General features: G+C 42.6%; 1 protein-coding gene across 1 annotated transcript in view; it reads left to right on the plus strand.

Moving 5' to 3' along the window:
* TENM1 (teneurin transmembrane protein 1) overlaps positions 1–22,435 on the plus strand; it is a 698,125-nt gene that overhangs the window by 56,902 nt on the left and 618,788 nt on the right. Inside the window, exon 2 of the mRNA XM_033947005.1 lies at positions 19,644–19,904. Coding sequence (XP_033802896.1) covers positions 19,644–19,904 — 261 coding nt within the window. The remainder of the gene's footprint in view (positions 1–19,643; positions 19,905–22,435) is intronic.

Consider the following 22,435-nt stretch of genomic DNA (forward strand, 5'->3'; position numbering starts at 1 on the left):
CCAAAGGCTCCTTTTACTGTGCATGCAGCGCCACGGCACAACAGATCACGACACATGGAGCTTGAAGTGCACATGCGCGCTAAGGGTTTTATTATAGTGGATTACAAGGATAAGAAGGGGTGGAAAAATTGTTTAAGGTAATAATTGTGATGATAATAATGTATTTTCATAAAGTTTTTCTGATTCTTTCAATTGTATACATTATAAAAGTTTGAAATGTCAATAAAGATTTACAAAAAAAAACAAACAAACAACAAAACAGGCACCATAAATGTAGGCCAGCATTTTACAGGCGTACATTTAAGGTGCTTGTCTTGCATCTACGGATCGCCTAAGGGTGCCTAAGGCCACTTCTGGTGTAAACCACGCCTATGCCGGCCTCAGGCATCCTTAGTCGTGGCTAGACGCTTCCGTAGGCATGCGAACAGCAGCTTCAGCATTAGGTGCTGTTCGCCGCATCAATTTTTTTTTTTTTTTTTTTTTTTTTAGTACATCCCAATTGATTAGTTAGATAGGACACTTATCGCCGCTTAACTTTGAGATGCTATTACTAGAATCCAGGCCTTTGTACTGAAACATGGCCCATGTCAGGTCCCCTTTTATGTAATCTCGTAATAAAGAGCTGTACACCCTCATCCATATTTTTTATTTTTGCAATTATTCAAATATTACAAACTTACACTTGTTAAGGAAAATAGTTACATTTGAAAATTATCCAAGGAAAATATAGTTAACAACTTATCTTTTAGGAACTTACCCTCAGGTCTATGACCTGTAATGTGGTTCCTGTCCATTTCTGTAACCTACCTCTTCTCTTTATCTGTAACCCTCAATCCCCTTATCTTTTAGGAACTTATCTAAACCTTCCTTGAAACCCTGCAATGTGCTCTGGGCTATCACAACCTCCGGAAGCGCGTTCCATGTGTCCACCACCCTCTGGGTAAAAAAGAACCTCCTAGCATTTGTTCTAAACCTGTCCCCTCTCAATTTCTCCAAGTGACCCCTTGTGTTAGTGGTTCCCCACAGTCTGAAAAATCTGTCCCTGTCCACTTTCTCTATGCTCCTCAAGACTTGAAGGTTTCTATCATGTCTCCTCTAAGTCTCCGCTTTTCCAGGGAGAAGAGCTCCAGCATCTTCAACCTGTCAGCATACGAAAAGTTTTCCATACCTTTTATCATTTGGAAAACTTTTCGTATGCTGACAGGTTGAAGATGCTGGGGCTCTTCTCCCTGGAAAAGCGGAGACTTAGAGGAGACATGAGAGAAACCTTCAAAATCCTGAGGGGCATAGAGAAAGTGGACAGGGACAGATTTTTCAGACTGTGGGAAACCACTAACACAAGGGGTCACTCGGAGAAATTGAGAGGGGACAGGTTTAGAACAAATGCTAGGAGGTTCTTTTTTACCCAGAGGGTGGTGGACACATGGAACGCGCTTCCGGAAGTTGTGATAGCCCAGAGCACATTGCAGGGTTTCAAGGAAGGTTTAGATAAGTTCCTAAAAGATAAGGGGATTGAGGGTTACAGATAAAGAAAAGAGGTAGGTTACAGAAATGGACAGGAACCACATTACAGGTCATAGACCTGACGGGCTGCCACGGGAGCGGACCGCTGGACTCGATGGACCAATGGTCTGTCCCAGTGGTGGCAACTTCTTATGTTCTTATGTTCAATAATATGTCTCTATTTAAACCCCAATCTAAAGAAATATAGAGAAAGGAGAGGCGAGATTACAGAAAATCATGGTGGGAGGGGGGGGGAACCAAAAATATAAAGCAAAAATGCAAGAAAATTATTCCTGGGCTAGACAGAATTTCACTTTCTCTATTGAGACATTCATATCACCTTTTGAAAGAGTGGATATAGTTATAGGAACTGCAGGTTGCCTTGCTTCTAGGAAATTCTTTAAGGGCTCCTTTTACTAAACTGCGGTTAGCGGTTTTAGCGCCTGCTAAATTGCCGTGCACGCCAGATGCTAACGCCAGCATTGAGCTGGCGTTAGTTCTAGCGCGTAGCGTGGGTTTAGCGCGTGGGGCAATTCTGTGCACGCTAAAAATGCTATTGCAACTTAGTAAAACGAGCCCTAAATGTTCTGGATCTAAAAATACATAAGTTTTCTCCAGTAACTTAATACATTTTTTGCCTGATGTTTCTGGTTCACAGTCATTCGCGCGCCAGACGAACGGGCGCCGACAAATTGGAGCGGACAACTGAGCGCAAGACATCAGCACGCCGCAGAAAAAGCTTATTTTAAAGGGCTCCGACAGGGAGGGTGTAGGGGGGAACCCCCCCAGTTTACTAAATACTGTTAGCGCTGCCGTTGGGGGTGGTTTTGGGGGTTTGTAACCCCCCCATTATAGAGGAAACTTAACTTTTTCCCTATTTTTTAGGGGAAAAGTTAAGTTTTCTTTATAATGTGGGGGTTACACCCCCCCCCACACCCCCCAACACGGCAGCGCAAACAGTATTCAGTAAAGTCCCCCACACACCCCCGTCGGAGCCCTTTAAAATAAGGTTTTTCTGTGGCGCGCTGATGTCTTGCCCTCAATTGTCCGCTCCGATGTGTCGGCGCCCGTTTGTCCGGCGCGCTTTTGTCCCGTCACTTATGTTTCTCACTGGTGCTCTTTTTCTCAGCGTTTGTGTTTTGTGTGATTCCCCCCTCCCCCCCCCTTGGTTTTCTCTATGAATTTTTTTGGACTGCTTAAAGTTAGGTGCCAGGACAGTCCACTCTAAAGCTAGTATTCTATAAAGGCCACACTGCGCAGAGTATCCTTTACAGGGAACATTTCAGGCCAGAGTCTATAAACGTCTAACTCGATAGGCATCTAGAAAAGCAGCACCTAAGTTTCCAAGTTTCCAAGTTTATTAATTATTTGATTAATCGCTTATTGCGAATTCTAAGCGATGTACAAAACATTAAAATCTTGAGTTACAATAATCAAAGGGAAAGAGACAATATAAATATAACTAACAAGACAAAAACAAATGATACAGGAGGATGGGAATTGGAAAAGAAATACAAGTTTAAAAATAGTAAAGAAGACATATAAGGGGAAAAAACAATAGGGAGGGGGAGAATAATAAGCAACAGAGAATTTAAAGACCAGGGCTCAGTAGAGACACCTGATCTAGTCCTATTTTCAGGTTTACGAACCAAATCTAGTTTTATTAGTTGTCAAATGCATCTTTAAAAAGAAAGCATTTTAGCTTGCTCTTAAATCTATCCAAACCGAGTTCTTCTCGTTCATGAATTGGGAGTAAATTCCACATTTGGGGGGCTATAACGGAAAAAATAGAGTGCCGCCGTGTATTTATGTCAATCAAAGGTAGGCGACATTTGTAGAATTGTGCCTAGCGGAGCCTAAATTGGCTTCGCTGCTGGTAGGTGTGTACACCTTAGGTGCCAGTATAGTAAACCAGAGCTTTCCTGGTTTAAAACACTGGTGCCTAACTCAATCCATGCCCAAACTCTGCTTCAGATCCTCCCTTAACCATGCCTACTTGCTGGTAGGCACCTTGGTGTAGATGCTTACATCAAAGTGGTAGTGCCTACTGGCTAATTAATTGTTTAATCATATATTTTTTAATTGTTATTTTTTAACGATGTTTGCAATTATCAGTGACAATTAAAAAAACTTAAGGGCTCCTTTTACGAAGCCGCGTTGGCGATGTAACACTCGTAACAGCGCACGCTAATTTGCCGGCCACGCTAGCCGCTACCGCCTCCTCTTGAGCAGGCGATAGTTTTTCGGCTAGCACGGGGGTTAGCGCCCGCTAAAAATGTGCGTGCGATAAAGCCGTTAATGCGGCTTCGGAAAAGGAGCCCCAAGTTAGATGACTAGATCGGCTAGGTGCGTCAATCTAGGCGCCTAGCCATAGGCGTCATTTATAGACTCAGGCCCTCTTTTACAAAGGCACATATGGAGGGGCATAATCAAAAAAAGTCTAAGTCCCCTTTTGGCCTAAGGCCTTAAACGTTGAAAGTAGAAGCAGGGAAAATGTCCATTATCAAAAAAAACCTCCAAAAGAAGGTTTTTTTTGATAATGGCCTGCTTCTACGTTCAGCTGTTTAAATGCCCAGACCACCACTACGTTTAAACTTATACCATATAATCAACCTAAAAAAAGCCTAAGCCTCAAACATCCAAAACAAGGGCTTTTTAGGCAAAGGAGGAGCCAGTCCATCGCCTAAAAGCTGGATTCTGTAACCGGTGTCTGTCAAAAACAACACCGATTACAGAATCCTCCCCCTACAATGATCCGGGCAGGAGGGAGCCCAAGCCCTCCTGCCCCATGGCACCCCTGAACCCCCAACACTATCGGGGTAGGAGGGAGTCTAAGCCCTCATGCCCTCGACGCAAGGGCCCCCCCCAAAACCCTGATTGCCCCCCGCTGACCTGCGACCCCCCCCCACACCGACCCCATGACCCCTCCATCCCCATCCCCCCTCCCCGTACCTTCAAAATCGTTGGTTGGTGCCAAGCCCGTCCATCCGATAGGCCAGCCATCGTTGAATGGTTGGCCTTAGGGCCCGATTGGCCCAGGCGGCTCAAATCCCGCCCACAGGCGGGGCCTGAGACGCCTGGACCAACCGGAACAGGCCCAGTAGGCTTAGGCCCCTCTTGTGGGCAGGGCCTTAGGCATATGGGCTGGGGTGGGCCTATCTCTCCTGCAGCAATAGGCAGGTTGCGGGGGCCGCTGAGCTGCAGCGATCAGCTCAGCGGCCCCTTTTTCAGCACTTATACCAGTTTTGACTTGGTCTAAGTCAAAACGTATACGTGCCGACTAGGCAACCTGCCTAAAGTTTTGGTTATACCTGCTGCACGCCTAGGTCTAGGTCGGCCCACCTCCCGCCCTTTCCCCGCCTCTAAAAACACCTCTTTTCGGTCTATGTGTTTAGAGGCAGGGGAAAGGCCTAAGCTGGTTTTAGATACATCTAAAACCAGCTTTGATTATGGATACTTGGATGATCAGGCTTTTTGATCGTCCAAGTACCCATTTAGGCCACTTTTTAGACTTTTTTTTTAAATTATTATTATTATGGGCCCCTAAGTGTTTTAGCACGGATTTAGCGTACGCGGAATCAACATGTGCGCTAAACGCTAATGCGTCCATAGGATAACATGCATGCGTTAGCATTTAGCGCGTGTTTAGTGCGTTAGCATTTAGCGCACTTTTGTAAAAGAGAGCGTCAGAGCCTTCGTGCCTAACTTTGGGCGTGAGCACCTACATCAGCCTCGGGAATATCAGCACTGCTTTTCGCAAGCACACAGTACTCAAGTCCAGCACCCCCCCCCAGTCGCCAGGCAGGAAAGAAGAATGGGGAATTTCCCCGGAAACGGACACCGTTGAATTTATTTCCGGCACACGGTGGATGCCTTTTTCACCAGCACAGTTATAAAGATAAGTACAGAGAGATTTGCCATCGTTAACTCCAGTGTTTCAATGTTTGGACTCTTTCACCCAGGGCTCGGTTTGAATTATGCATGCTGAACTGTGTTGATAGCAGCAGCTAATTTTAATTGTGTTTTCACTTTTTATTGAGGCACTCGTGCACTTTAAATTTATCACGGGGGTGAGACCAGGGATATAACCCTGTATGGGTATTACAAGTGACAACTGAAGTGTCCCCGGCTACTGTACAGTTGTGTATACTGTGCACACAACCGTTTGCTGCTGCTGCTATTTTCACTTTATCCTTGAAGAATTTTTTTTTTTTAATAAATCTTTATTCATTTTTAAACTTATAATAAGTGTGATAACATATCCATACAAATAACCATAAATATATCACTTAATAATCAACAATGATACATATAATATTCTCTTATCTCCCCCCTCCCCACCCTTATCTATCATATAATCAATACTTATACAACATGTAACAATAAAAATACCCTCCCATCCCATCCCATAATTGAACTTGTAAATTCAAGGGAAACAAGATTTTTCTAATCATTACAATACTTTGTTAATGGCTCCCAAATATCTTGAAATTTCCTGAAACAACCCTGTTGAATTGCAATAAGTCTCTCCATTTTATAAATATGACATAAGGAGTTCCACCAAAAATTATAATTTAATCTATTCCAATTTTTCCAATTATACGTAATTTGTTGAATGGCAACCCCAGTCATTATAAGTAATCATTTGTTATTATTTGTAGATATCTGACTTTTTGCTCTCATTGCCATACCAAACAGGACAGTATCATATGATAATACCACAGGGTTATCTAATAAACAGTTAATTTGGTCCCAAATTGATTTCCAAAAATTCATAATGAATGGACAATAGAATAATAAATGATCTAAAGTCCCTGCTTCGAGATGACAGTGCCAACATTCATTAGAATAATTTTTTGATTGTTAAGATTGATTGGTGCCATAACAGGTTATCTACCTCGTTATTCAGTGGCTTTTCCTCCACTTTCATTCCCAGAAGACGGTGAAGTTTTTTGGTAAGAGTTTTGAGAAAAGGATATTTAGAGGGCCGTTTTCGATATGACATTTAAATCTAAGTTTAGATGTTTTATGCGACTTGGAGAAAAGTCCAGTACCAAACATGCTCATTTTCAAAACTCTAAAACATTTATCTTGGTTTTTTTCCCCCCGAAAATGGCCATTTTTCAGATGTGCATCTATTTTATTTTTTTTTACCATTTTCAAAAATAAACATGTCCATGAGCAAAACGCATAAAACAGGCCATTGGGATGTAGGAGAGACCCGCATGTTTAGTGAACTGGCCACCAGAGCAGCGGGACACCCTCCAAAACCCACTCAAAATCTATTGGACTCAACGGTAGACCACCCCAATAGCCCTTAGACCTGCAGGTGTCACATATCTGTAGGTACAGTGAGATTGTGTGGATTTTGGAAGGCTCTCAGATTCCACCATAAGTGTAGAAGTTAAAGTGGGGTATGGGCCTGAGCCCCAACTCTATGGTTGACTACACCATCCACCAGGCTATTCCAGGACCCTGCTTCCTGCTTTACCAGGACTAGCAATCACATTTGAAGCTATCCTACAGGCTGGTATGTATTGTCTTGTTCACATCTTTGGGGGGAGAGGGTAGGAGGGGGTCAGTAACTATTAGGGAAGTGTATGGGGTAGGGGTCATCTTTACATCCCTCCAGTGGTCATCCAGTCAGATTGGGCACCTTGTTTTTGGCATCTGTTCATTATTACAACAGGTCTAGCTCCAGATGTCCAAACTGTGCACTGGACATTTTCTTAGGGTTACCATATGGCTTCTGAAAAAGGAGGATTGAAACATCCAGGTTTTACTTCCCTTGCTTTCAACGGAAGTAAAACCCAGAGGTCTCAGTCTGTCCTTACTTCCATTGCTTTCAATGGAAGTAAAACCCGGATGTCTCAATCCGTCCTCCTTTTTCTGGAGCCATATGGTAACCCTAAGAAAACGTCTAGTGTGCAAATCTATGGTAGAGGTTTCTACCATGGGCCAGTGAGGTAAATGCTCCAATGCTCATATGAATTCGTAAAAGCCAGCGATTATAAAGAATATTAACAGACTCTACTTTTCAAGAAATCCCTGAAAACAACTTAATACCGCAAGTTCCTTCCCACTTCCCAATACCTTCTCGATTCCCCGAAGCAACCTGATCTACTCTTTATCTCCCCTGGAAATTACCAGATATCTTCTTTTGTAATCTGTCTTTTGTAATTCTATTGTCCTAATCCTTGAACCGCAAGGTAATGGCGGAATAGAAATCTCTAATGTAATGTAATGTGTATTCCTTTATCAAATAACCTTCCATATTGTCACTTATTTGAATGATACTTTTAAGTATAATATCATTATAAATGACAAGTATTGACATGATAGATTAGAGATGCAACTCCATTGTCAAGGTCAGTCTTGCAATTAAAAGATATTGAATTTGCAAATTGATTCATAGCAACTCTCCTCATCTGCTTTGTACCTTTTTAATTGAATTTTCATGTTTTTATATGTCAGTGTATAATAAATTATCTCCAGAACTTCTGTATCCACAGTTTTTTGTTTTTGTTTTCATCGGTGGATTGTTTTCACTGTGGATCATTGGGTCTCCCCATTTTTCTTTGTTGGGCAGACTAGATGAGCCATTTGGCTTTTATCTGCACTCATGTTACAATGTTTCTATAACCATAAAGCCCTATGACCTCACAATGCAGGTGTAAAGAGCCTTAGCCTATAGGAAGAGGAGATGCAAATGTTAAGAGCCTTAGCCAATAAGGAGAGAGATAATGGTTACTGCAGATGAGCTTTTTTTTGCTACTTCAGCTTGTCTGCGGTGTTCTTTGCTCACATGTTTAAAGACAATAGACTGTTTTCAGTCCAATTCTTTATATGTGAGTTTGCAAACCATTGGACCCCTGAGGAAGACGTGTTCGCCGAAACACGGACCGTGTAGGGTCCGGTTGGATTTTTATCACTGTATTTTTTTATTATTGTACTTTTAAAATTGAATTTTCATGTTTTCATATGTCAGTGTATAATAAATTATCTCCAGAACATCTATATCCACAGTTTTTTATTTTTGTTTCCTCGATATATTGTGAATAGCCACAGATGAAAATAAAGTGCCAGTGCTTAAACGTGCTATAGTGAAAACTGATAGCCATGTTAAAATACCTGCCCCCCAAAAAAAATCCTAAATTAGTACTACACACTCTTAATTAAATGATTTACTCTAACAGTTACCACTTTAAACTAATGTTGTTCTGAATTCATTACTTAAATAACTTTCTAATATTGCCAATTTCTAAATCGCATACCTAGTCATGGCTTTTTCTGACCCGGAAGGCAAAGAAATCAGAACTGAATGAGGAACGCTACCTAAAGCTACTCTCCTTATGTGGCTCTTTGCAAAGGACCCAGATACTACAAAACCCGTGGGGGAACTACTAATGCATGTCGTAGCTTATAAAATATATTAAAAGGAAATATATATAAAATAAATAAAAAATATTAAATAAAACATATTAAAAGGAAATTTTAGGGCAACCCAGCAACGTAAGACCTTTGAAATCAAATTGATAGGACTTAACAAAGACCGTGGGATTTTTTTTACATTAGGAATGAATTTAAACTGCTTTGACACCTCTCTCTTGCCTCCTACCCACCCAGCTCTCTCTGTGTTCCTCACCCCTCCCTCTTCCTGTGAAAATGTCACTGGAATGCTTTCATGTCTCCCTTATATATACTGATATTTCTCAACATTTGTTTATTTCTGATCTGAAGAAGAAGGGGTTACCTTCAAAAGCTAATCATAAAATCATCAAAAAAGTCCCCGTTTTACAAAATTATGTAAGAAGTTTTAGCGTCAGCCGGCTGACACTCGTAGAGGTCCTATGAGCATCGGAACAGGGCAGAACATTCAGCGCACCGGCCGGCACTAAAATCCTCATGTACAGTTTTGTAAAAACAGAGTGGGGGAGGGGGGTCAGTTATTTCCTTTATGTTTTTGTTTTATTTCTATATTGAAAAGTGGGCTAACATTGAACTAAGGCCAGTTCTGGGCAGACATGCACGGTCTGTGTCTGTATATGGCTATTTGGTGGAGGATGGGCTGGGGAGGGCTTCAATGGCTGGGAGGGTTTAGAAGGGCTGGAGTAGGTTTTAACAGAGATTTCGGCAGATGGAACCCAAGCACAGTACCGGGTAGAGCTTTGGATTCTTGCCCAGAAATAGCTAAGAAGGGATGCTTGCGGATGCCCAAGGCCACTTCCAGTGGAAACTCAATAGGCGCCAGTCGATTGCCTATATTGTAGGCATCCTATGCCAAATGGTTTTTTTTGTTTTTTTGACATGCGTCCAATTTGGCTGGTGAGACGGCAGTAGGACATCTACTGTTGCTTATAATCGGGACGCCATTTGTAGAACCAACCCCAAAAAGTGTTTGCAAATGGTGTGTCTTACCCCCCATTTTTACAAAGGTGCGCTAAGCTTTTTGGCACGCTAAACACGTGATAAATGCTAATGCGTGCATGTTATCCTATGGACACATTAGCGGTTAGTGCACGCGTTGATTTAGCGCACGCGCTAAAACGCTTAGCACCTTTGTAAAAGGGAGCCTTAGTAAAAATATGCCCATGCACATAGCTTGCAGGGACTGTGTGCGGTCTATAAAAACACATGTTATAAGCATTTTATATACATGAAAATACAGTACTTTAGCTCTAGCCCCTGGCAGCTGGTGCATTAGTTCCTTACTTTTTACTGCCAGGCTAGTCTCATGATGAGACTGGCAAAAATCACACTGTTTTATTGCTAGATTTTGACCTGGCAGAAGGAGGTGAGGCGCTTATGCTCTTCTCCAGTTGCTGGGGAGCAGAACTGAAGTACTTTCCTTGGGGGGGAAAAAAAAAAAAGTCAGTGGCAAGCAGCCCAGTAGCTTATTGTACTGTAAATAACGTTTGTTCTGCTCTGCTTTTATTTCAGCAGCGTGGGGGTCACTGGGCTCTTTTTCAGCCAGGCTCCCCATATTATAAGGGCTGCTTAAGTGGAATTTACACTACTGGTTCTTCTTAATCAGTGCAATAAAAATTATTTTGTGGGGAAAAAAATGCCCATCTCTAACCTAGAACTAATAAGTACTCCTAATCACTGATTTCAGTCTGTAACATTCATCTCATGAATGCTTCATGTTGCTCAATAGCAAACTCTCCATATTACAGTCAAGTCATACAATATTTATACCCAAATGAAAAGGTAATGTGAAACACTTAGCTTCTTGATACAGTACTTGTCAAATCTTCTCCTTGTCCTTATTGCTGAAACAAAGGAAATAGTAAAAATGAAAAATAAAAGTCAGGCTTTTTGGGGTTGGTTATATTGTTTTTTTCTTTATTTTTGAAATCTCTCTTTTTTTTTAATTTTTTTTCCTCTCTTTTGTTTTAAAAGGACACTTGTTTTTGTTGTTTGGATCATGTTTTATTGCCTTGGGTTATTATTACCTCTCTATTTTTTTTCCATGTTCTTTTCTGTTGCTGTTTTTGTGAATGTAATATTATATTTTAAATAAAAAGTAATTAAAAATTAGCAAAATGTAAAACAGTTACCTCCATGAAAAATGAACTTTCGGCCTCTCGCCTAGCCCTTTTCCAATGTGGAATTACTCACGTTTTTTAAATCTGAGGTTAAAGGGAGTTGCATATTCATGTACACAAATTATTTCCCTGTCTAAGCGGTCTTGCAGCCTAAGGGGTGGTAACAAAATGGCCTTTTATGGATCTTTCCTGCAAGCTACGGGCCATTTTTACTGCAGCAATAAAATGGCCGCTTTTCCATGATTTGACTTAATGAGCATGCACTAATGTAGCCCTTAGTGCTGAAATTTTCATTCTCCGCCCCCAGACCTGCCCCATCTGTGAAAAATAATAAAAGTTTGTGCACATAGATTGGAATCCTACTGTACGGTGCCTGCGCAAGTCCTGCGGATACCTTTTTAAGCTGCAGTAAATGTGCAATAGTGCTTATTGCAGGTTAGTAAAAGGCTCCCAAATCTGAGGAAGAAGCAATGAAGATTGAGGTCATTTGCCCAAGGTCACAAGGAGTCACTGGTGGAGAACATGTGACTGAGGATTACCACCATCTTGTGAAAGGAGTGAAAGCTTTTTGGGAGGGTAATGGAGGGGTAGCTTAATGTTCAAAGCAGCAAATTAAGGAGGGGAGCTCAGGTTCAAATCCTGTGTCTCCCATCAAATGCCCCAACATACATACATATGGCCATTTGGTGGAGGATGGGCTGGGGAGGGCTTCAATGGCTGGAAGAGTGTAGATGGGCTGGAGTAGGTTTTAACGGAGATTTCAGCAGTAGGAACCCAAGCAAAGTATCGGGTAGAGCTTTGGATTCTTGCCCAGAAATAGCTAAGAAAAAAATTTAAAAATTTAAATTGAATTAGGTTGGGCAGACTGGATTGACCATTCGGGTCTTTATCTGCCGTCATCTACTATGTTACTATGTTAACATAGCCACCACACCATGTCACAAACCTATGGGTAAATGCCGCCAATTATGTAGTGAAGCCACATTTTTAACTTAGGCCCTCTTTTACTAAGACGCGTTAACTGATTAGCGCGCACTAATCGATTTAGTGCACGCGCTAAACGCTAACGCGTGCAGGTTAGTCTATGGACACATTAGCGTTTAGCACGCACTTCTTGGTTAGAGCACCTTAGTAAAAGAGGGGTTTTAGTTCATTTTGAAGGTGGACATAAGGCCTCTAATTCTATGTACGTACAAAATTGTGCGCACTCAAATCGAGTGTGTAATTTAGTTGCTTAATGAACCAATTAGTACCACTAAATCAATTTTTCAGTGCTAATTGGCAATAATTGGAATTTATGTGCACATCTGTAAAGCTGCTTTTCTCTAAAGATGCGTGTGAACATTTTTCCATGTGGATTTGAAAGGAATTGTGGCCACCATTGAAGCCCTCCCCAGCCCATCCTTCACCAAACGATCATATGTATGTAGGTTGGGGCATTTAATGGGAGACACAGGATTTGAACCTGAGCTCCCTTCCTTAATTTGCTGCTTTAAACATTAAGCTACCCCTCCATTACCCCCCCCCAAAAAAAAAAAAAGCTTTCACTCCTTTCACAAGATGGTGGTAATCCTCAGTCACATGTTCTCCACCGGTGTGACCAATGCAAATCATGCCTGTAGATAATATTGTTGATTTGTGCTATGTAAAATGGTGCCAGAGACCTAGCATCATCTTTCTTTTTTTCAGTTCCAAAATTTTATTGAAATTTTATATAGTAACATACAATAAAGCAGGAGAAACATGTTAAACAAATTGCTCATAACACTTTTAACAGAAAGCTTAGGATATTAAAAGTCCGAAATCCTTGAAATGAAACTCCCTCCCTGCTCCCCCACCTCATTTGCAGAGAGTGAAAAACCAACATCCATCCATACCTACATGCATACATCTCCATTCTCCAAACTACATCAACTTGACATAGGAAAAACCACACTCCATTCACGCACCCTCCAATCAAAGAAGTCAAACGGAGAAAACTATATGATGGCCTCCTGGCCACACAAGCAGCAAAACTCAACAACCAAATCTCCAATCTACTAATTATGACCCCAGACTACAAAACATTTAGAAAAGAAATAAAGACTCTACTCTTCAAGAAATTCCTGCAAACGACTTAATACCGCTAGCTCCTTCCCACTTCCCAATACCTTCCCAATTCCCCAAAGCAACCTCATCCACTCTTTATCTCCTCTAGAAATTACCAGACATCTTCTTCTTGTAATACATTTTTTGTAATTCTTTTGTAATCCGCCTTGAACCGCAAGGCAATGGCGGAATTGAAATCTCTAATGTAATGTAATGTAATTACTATCTGCAAACTCTTGTATGGGCGCCCGCAATGATCTAAATTTGGCCCCTTTACCTCTCTTCTCCAGGATCTTTCTGTTGTTTTGTTTCTTTATTACATTTTTAGAAGCCCGTTTACTAATCTGTGGTAACGCAGCACAATTTTGGTCCATTTCACCATGCAAATGTTGTCTTTAGGATTTGCTAACCCATGGTAAATTTTGGTTTTGCATTGCTGCATCCAGGAGTATTGCACGTTCCTAGTCATAGCAATGTAATCAAAGTGGATGCAAAGTCAATCAGCGATCGTTAAAAAGCTAGCACAATGGAAACCCTTTCTCTTCCACCGGTACTAGTCTCGCGCTGTGCTGCACTGCATTATTTACCAGTCAGTAAACCACTCCAAAAATCTACAGGAGAAGCCTCAAGCTCTGATCTCAACTGTAATTTAATGCATATAAATAAGCACACTTATTTCGTCAACTGCAGTTGAAACAGAGGAGCTCTGCTCAGGAAGAACCTGTTGGAAACTGCTTCAATTTGCTGTTGAGATAACTGCTAAAAAGTGACAAATGTTGGATGAAGTAAAAAGGCGTAATAGAATTGCCGGAGGAATGGAGAGGAACAGTGAGTGCACAGGAAGCAAGCATGAAGGGCCGAGGTTAAAAAAAAAATTGCCTCTCTTTCCTCTGTTCAGCACATGAAGGGAGCAGGCATACCCAGAAAGCCAATAGGCAGAGGTAAGGTCCAAAAGGGTGAGTGCCTGGGACTAGGGCACAGTCCCTGCCACACTAAGGGCTCCTTTTACTAAGGCGCGCTATGCTTTTTAGCGCGCGCTAACCACTGTGGCGGGGTTAGGCCCCGGCCACGCACGCTCGGCCAATGAGGTGTGTAGGTTTCACCAAATAAACAGAAGGGGAACTTCCCTGAGGACAACTGTGTTATTGGAAGAGGACTCCTTCCTCCCACCACCACCACCACCACCACCACCACCACCACCACCCAGTGTGCCATTTGCTTTGTCCAGCAACATGGCTCCCGCTAGAAAAATAATGAAAATTACTGACAAGCAATGGAAAGTGAAGTGGCTTGCCCAACATCACAAGGAGCATTAGTGAGGGGATATCATCTGTCCTTCTGCTAAAAATATCAAAATTATTTATGCTACTATGGGAAGGGAGAGACAGTAAAAGCTCTCTGAGGAAAGGAGAAATAGAAGGAAAGTGATGGAAGAAGACCAGGATTATGTCTTGCATAGGAAGGGGTCTTCATGAAGGAGAACTGGTAGTAGATAGGGAGAAGTTATTTCAGTTTCTGAAAGCCTTGCCGGAGGACCAATCTCTCAGGGTCTACAGTATATAATAAAAAGAAGATGAATGGAAAGGAGCTTGGTTGAAGAGAGAGAGGATTTTTGTAGAAGATAGTGAAGATGGAAACCAATGTTAATCTTTGCTAATCATATGAACATCAAATGCTTATAGAAAATATTCTTTTTCTCCTCCCCCCAGCTGCTGGTCAGTCTGACATTTTATTTCTAAATCATTCACTACACTCTTATGTTTTTTTTGTTCTCCCAGAAATATCTTTAGTTTAGTCTTAAGTAATTTAGGGATCTCAGTCACTGGTGGATATCTGATACCCCAGTATTTGAAAATTTCTGATTGCCGGGCTTATGTTTCCAGATAGATTGGCAAGGGCACCAGGCTGTCAAGTGGTACAAATTAATATCTGAATATTTGAATAAAAAACCTAAAACGAGCCTAAAAGATATTTGGTGCATTGAGATAAAGCAGCCGATTTCTGCTACTCAGTGGCTACGGATTTGGACTTGGAGAATGAGATGTACAGCGTCAGCTTCTATGAGACAGACTTGGTTTATTTTGTTATATAGAATTTTTGGACCCCTGTTCATTTGCAAAAGTTGGATAGTTCAAAGTAGAGAATGACAAAGGGGACCGTTTACTGCGGTAAACCATGATCACCACAGTAAATCCGCAGGAATGGGGGCAAGACCTTTCACTGCTCCGCGGGAATGGAGACAAGACCTTTAGCGCACGCTAAAAACGCTAGCGCACCTTAGTAAAAGGAGCCCTAAAGTTTTTAGAAATTTCGCAACTGCCCACACCGCGCATGTGCGAGTGTCTTCCTGCCTGAAGTCGGCATGCAGTATCTCAGTTCACCATTTTCCATAGAGCGAAGAAGTGCTATTTTTTTTTGGACTCTGTCCAAAATCCCATTGCCTTCATCAATGTTTCTTTTTTTTTTTTTTATGCCCTTCGGCTCTCTTTCTTTCTTTGTTTTATTGTTATAGTGTGTTTCTTCGGTCTGAAAAAATATATATATATTTATTTTCTTTTTTTGTTTTTGTTACATCAGTTGGGCCTTTGGGCCCTCTTTTTTTCCCCCCACTTCAATGGTATTTCGTCCTCATTGTCACCACTGAGTCTTATGACTTTGCTGCCGAGATTTTTCAGGCATATCTAAACCTTCGAGTGGTTTCAAAAAGTGCTCTCTGTACCAGCGCCCTATTTCAATCACTGACCTGCACAGTTGGTGCATACAGAAATGCTCATTAAAGGCTCACTGTGTTCAGCAGGAAAAGCTTTTCGTCTCAGCCATGAACTCCAGTGATAAATCTGAGCTATCAGTACCGGTGGTACAGGCATCGACATCAGATGCTGTTCTTCCATCAGGCAAGCCTGCTAAGAAACCATTCTCATCCCAACAAGTATTGCAGGCCTCTATAGCATTGAGTCCCTCGATGCAGGCCAAGAATTGACGCCATCGATTTCCTTCAGTGCAGGTAGTGTCTCCTATGCGGTAAGCATCCTCGTCGAGATTTCCCACCCCTCGACACCCTGCAACACCAATGGTACCGGCGGTTGAAGCAAGTGTACTGGTGCAAGTCTTCAGAGAACAACTGAAGGAGTTCTTCCAGAGGGAGCTCAATGACCTATTTAAGTTGCATTCGGCACCAGTAATTACATTGACTCCCTCGGTACCGACCCAGCCTGAACTTAGCACATCGAGGTCACATGGTAATGGTACCAGGTCTGCATTGATACACAGGGCAGAATTAACCAATAGGCCAAGTAGGCACATGCCTAGGGCCCGAAATGGTCAGGGGGGGCCCGATGAAGGAGGGCATCAACATTGTTTTTTCCTACGGTGATGGGCCCCTACAGCATCGATTGGCAACGTGGGCCCCCCCCCGATCGGCAACGTGGGCCCCCCCCCCATCGACAGAAAGTAAGACAAGCAAGCAATGTGGGTAAGAAAGGCAAAGGGAACTGTAATTGTGCAAGCAGTGCTGCTTGCCCAAAGCTTCCCTCTGTCGCAGCTTCCTGTTTCTGCCTGGGCGCATGGTGGGGTGGGGCGGGGCAGGGAGCCCAGTGTACTTGGGTGCCTAGGGGCCCTCGACGAATTAATCCTGCCCTGTTGATACAGCACCACTCTACATTGCAGCATGGGCGCTCTGCAATGCAGCGCCACCAAACATGACATCACATGGTACCGCTGCACGTCCTTCTAGATCCAAGAGACAGTCGGACGGTAATGATTCTCCATTGCATCGACATCATCGGATCAGTACCGATGTTGAAGAAGCTCTTTGCGACGCTCTCACACTCAGACTCCCCAACTTAGAAAATCTTCATCCTACAAAGAATCTCCTGGGGTGCCAGATGTCGATTCTGACCTGTCTCAACATAATACTGATACTGAGTATGATCCTACATTATCGGCTCCAGAATTCTATGGCATCCCTTCAGATCCATCTCCTCTTTCTCCCAGATGAAGATCTCCTCCAGAGGGACTTTCATTTTGCCAAGTATATCAAGCAGATGGGAAAAGCTCTGCCTGTCAAATTGGAGTTGGATACTGAGCCCAGAGCAGAGCTCCTTGATGCCTTAGATTTCAATGCTTCATCCTGTTCTCTTCCTTCAGTCTTGATCTATCTTCTCCATTTATCCAATTCTGGACTTAAGACTACTTTGGTCAGCGTTCACCTCAGTGCTCTTAGTGCTTTCCATGCTCCTGCCAACAATAAACCTCTGGCCTCTCATCTGCTTGTTTCCTGGTTTATGAAAGGACTTTTCAACTCCAAACCTCTACTCAAGCCACCTCCAGTTCTCTAGGATCTTAATGTAGTCCCAGCCAGTCTGACAAAGCCACCATTTGAACCACTGGCAACTAATCTAATCTAATCTAATCTAATCCTTAGGTTTGTATACCGCATCATCTCCACGTTCGTAGAGCTCGACGCGGTTTACAGTAGGAGAAATAGGAAGGAACTACAACAGAGGGTTAGAGGTAGAAGTGTGAAGAAAATGTAGAGGACTTGGGATGCCAAGATATAAGAGTTTCCTTGATTCCTAAGTTGGAGGGAGACTTACATTTTTTGAGAAAAGCCAGGTTTTCAGATGTTTGCGGAAAACTTGGAGAGAGCTCAAGTTCCGAAGACTACTTGTCTTAAGTTTCTCACTTGTAAAGTGGTGGTCTTGATCTCTGTCACTTCTGCTCATCGAGTAAGTGAACGTCAAACATTAGTTTGTGACCCACCTTTCACAGTATTTCATCATGACAAGGTGGTTCTCAAAACCAGTCCTAAATTCCTCCCCAAAATTTCACATGAATCAATCCATTGTGCGTCCAGTTTTTTTTCCCTAAAGCCTCATTCTCATCTTGGAGGAATAGCTCTACACACTTTGGACTGTAAGCATGCCTTGGCTTATCACGTACAAAGGACTAAGGCACCCAGGTCATCACTTCAACTGCTCATCTTATTTGATCCTAACAGACTGGGCCTCCCTGTCACCAAACAAACTATTTCCACTTGGTTAGCACCCTGTATTTCCTTCTGCTATGCTCAGGCTGGGCTGCAGCTCGAGGAGTGTGTTATAGCACACAGGGTCTGAGCTATGGCAGCATCCATGGCCTTTTTGCGTTCCACTCCTATTGAAGATATTTGCAAAGCAACTACTTGGTCCTCAGTTCACACATTCACATCTCACTACTGTCTAGAATCCTATTCCAGATGAAATGGTCATTTTGGCCACATAGTATTAACAGAATTTATTTTCTTCTTAATGGCTGACTCTCCCTCCATCCCATTGCAATAAACTAGGGCAGGGGTAGGGAACTCCGGTCCTCGAGAGCCGTATTCCAGTTGGGTTTTCAGGATTTCCCCATTGAATATGCATTGAAAGCAGTGCATGCAAATAGATCTCATGCATATTCATTGGGGAAATCCTGAAAACCCGACTGGAATATGGCGCTCGAGGACCGCAGTTCCCTACCCCTGAGCTAGAGAGTCCTACGTGTGAGAATAAGTGGCCTGCTTGTCCTAGGACAGGGGTGTCCAATGTCAGTCCTCGAGGGCCGCAGTCCAGTTGGGTTTTCAGGATTTCCCCAATGAATATGCATGAGATCTATTTGCATGCACTGCTTTCAATGCATATTCATTGTGGAAATCCTGAAAACCCGACTGGACTGCGGCCCTCGAGGACCGACATTGGACACCCCTGTCCTAGGATAAAGTACAATTACTTACTGCAGGGGTAGGGAACTCCGGTCCTCGAGAGCCGTATTTCAATCGGGTTTTCAGGATTTCCACAATGAATATGCATGAGATCTATTTGTATGCACTGCTTTCAATGCATATTCATTGGGGAAATCCTGAAAACCCAACTGGAATACGGCTCTCGAGGACCGGAGTTCCCTACTCCTGACTTACCGTAACACGTGTTGTCCGGGGACAGCAGGTAGATATTCTCACACTCTCCCACCTCCCCTGGTTGGCTCCATAGCTTGCTTACGGAACTGAGGTACCACAAGCTGATGTCAGGCGGGAAAGCACTCGTGCGGTGCGGGCAGTCACAAAGTTTCTAAAAACTTAGTGGCAATGCACTTTTAACACTGTCCATACTGGGCTCCGTAGATGATGTCACCCCTACATGTGAGAATATCTGCCTGCTGTCCCCGGATAACACATGTTATGGTAAGTAACTGTGCTTTTTGTAGTAATATGGTATAACCAGATCTGGTTAATGCACACTTGGTTTGGCCATACATTTGAGCATCATAAGGGTCTATCTGGTAGCTATTTCTTTTTAGTCTAGTTTAAAAAAAAAAAAAAAATTCAGTCCATATTAAAACTGAAGTTTATGCTTCAAGTATATGGATTTACCAGATCTGAAAGTACTGTAAAAATGCTGCAATTTTATCCATTAAAAAAAAAGATCACCAAGAACAGTAAATCTAATATTTATTTCTGAACTATACTCTGAACAATTTATTTTTCAGAGATGGAATTCGGTGAACCCCCACCCGTCCTGTGCTCTGGCTACCAGGCAGACTCACATGGTGTTCCTCAGCATGGCTACCCATTAGAGATGGGCTCAGATGTGGACACTGAAACCGAAGGTGGTGCTTCACCAGATCATGCCCTGATGGTGTGGATAAGGGAAATGAAATCAGAACATAGCTCCTGTTTATCAAGCCGGGCAAATTCAGCATTGTCCCTGACTGACACTGACCATGAAAGGAAGTCTGATGGGGAAAATGGTAATAATCCATATTATCTATAAACATATACAGAGCGTGCTTAAAAAAAAGAAGAAATAAAGCATGTAACTTTCTGTAAAAAAAAAAAATAAAAAATACTTCTCTCTGTTTAGAACATTGTTTCTGAACTCAGTCCTGGGGTACCCCCTTGCCAGTCAGGTTTTCGGGATATCCACATTGAATTTACATAAACTTGATTTGCATACACTGCCTCCATTATATGCAAATTTCTTTCATGCATATTCATTGTGGATATCTTGAAATCCTGACTGGCAAGGGGGTAACTCCAGGACCGAGTTCAGAAACACTGGTATAGAAGAGAGGCCATTTTAATTCACAATTATTTGCTCTTAAAAATTGCATAATTTCAGTCAAGTACAGTGTTCCCTCTCAAATTCATGGGTCGCGAATCGTGGACTCATTCGCGGTCTGCTCCGACCGCCTCTTCCTGTAGTAAAGTCGGGCTACACCAATCAGGAGCTGCATGTCAAAGCAGCTCCTGATTAGTATAGCCCGACTTTACTACAGGAAGAGGCGATCGGAGCAGACCGTGAGTGATTTTTTTTCACCCGCCAGTGCTCCAGCTGCCCTCTCCTACTTTCCCTACCTTTTGACAGGCAAAAACCCGCATTTGCGGTTTTTCAAAATTTGCAGGGGTTCCATTCAATTTGGGGGGATTACTGTATTCTTCAATTGTAAGGAGGTGATCTTCTCTTCTGATCACTTTTCTGTGTTACAGACCTTTGTGTTTTATTTTGGAAGGAAATGTTGGCCACGGTGGCCTTCCATTAGTTTTCATTTCTGTGTGCCTCTGTATGTGTATACTACTCCTCTTTAATTTTTTTTAGATAATGTGGCACTGCAAGGCTACCGCTAGATATCATCGGTGCTATTTTGGAACTTGGGTTTCAGCAGCATGAGAGCAGCAGGGGCCCATTCCCAATTCATCACACTGGATTACCAGGAATGTCCCTGGCTACATCCCCAGGGAGGTGTGGAAAGAGCCATGAAATTGGGAGGGGGAGCTACTTTTGAGGTGTTACTGCTTGGGGGAATAGCTCATTGGGGGGGGGGATCTGATCAGTGGAGCAGTGAGCTCTTAGGGGGGTTTGCAAGCGTTATTGGGCTTCTGGGAGGAGAACAGAAGGAGTTTCTCTGCTTGAGGAGGAGTGGTTGCAAGATACTGTATCATCAGGATTAGAAGGAGGGGTTCAGATCGATGGGGGGTTGGAGCAAAGGTGGGAATGGGTACTGTCACTGTGGGTTCCTAGTTTGTGCCCAGGCCTTGTTACATGTCTGGGCAGATAGAGCAGATAAAACCCACAGTCTGCGTTTGATATGTAACATAGACTGAGAACTATTGGATTGGGTGGAAAGGTGTTGAGTTGGTGTTCAGGTTTTAAGGACAAGAAGGTTTTTCAAGTTTCCAAGTTTTATTTAAAATTTGATAAAACGCTTAAATAAAAATTTCAAAGCGATGCACGCTCTAAAATGGGTAGATGGGAACTTATAATAGGCGGACAATGGACATCACTAACTAGAGATTAGGGGAAGAAGGGAAGAACTACAATTTCTTTGAAGAAAAAGAACAACTAAGGGGAAAAAAACATTGAGGGATGGGGTCGCTGGTAGCCAAAGGCTTACTTTGAAGGTCACTAACGATATGGTTATTTGGGGCAATAGAGGACTGTTGATTAGGTCCTAAATTATTTTCCAAACCTGTAAGTCAAAAGGTTTATTTTGGGGTGATGTAAAGCTGTTTATTGGGTCTTAAGCTATTTCCCAAAGGCATCAGTAAAAAGGAAGCTTTTGAGAGAACTTTTGACTCTTTCTAACACCGTATCATATTAAAGCAGTGGTTCTTAACCTGGGTTCGACTGAACCCCAGGGGTTCGGTGAGTCAGTATCAGGGGTTCGGCGGAGGTCAAAACACACCTCCGACTCATATAGCGCTTCGGTCACGTTCAATCATCTATCAGTTATTCAGTGACTTTGATCAAGACTGATCGTGTACTCGGTTTCTTGATCTATCAATCTGTAACTAACGCCTTATATACATCAATCAATTCCTGATCAAAATTTGTGATTTAACTGATAGATGATTGAACGTGACCGAAGCGCTTATGATTCGTGATGATACGCCCCGCTTGTCCATAATTGGCTGCAGGTGATCACGCAACATCGCTTGGCCTATCTGTGCTGCAGGGGATTTGATGCGCACAGTAGTCGAATTGTAACTGTTGTGATGGTACGTCGTGTGATACCTATCTTAATATTTTAATCCCTTACTAACTATGTCGAGCAAAATACGAAAGTGGTCGGACGAATATGTACATTATGGATTCACATGTATAACGGAACGTGATGGGAGTCAGCGTCCTAATTGCATGATTTGCAATGCCAAGTCGAGTAATTCTAGTCTAGCTCCGGCAAAACTAGGGCACTTGCCAAGGTAAAGCCGCGCATTTCTGAACTGGTCTCTGAGAGGCAACAGCAGAAGACACACTGATTTGCAGTAAATTTCATTATTA

The sequence above is a fragment of the Geotrypetes seraphini genome, chromosome 5 (assembly GCF_902459505.1).
Source record: "Geotrypetes seraphini chromosome 5, aGeoSer1.1, whole genome shotgun sequence".
NCBI lineage: Eukaryota > Metazoa > Chordata > Amphibia > Gymnophiona > Dermophiidae > Geotrypetes > Geotrypetes seraphini.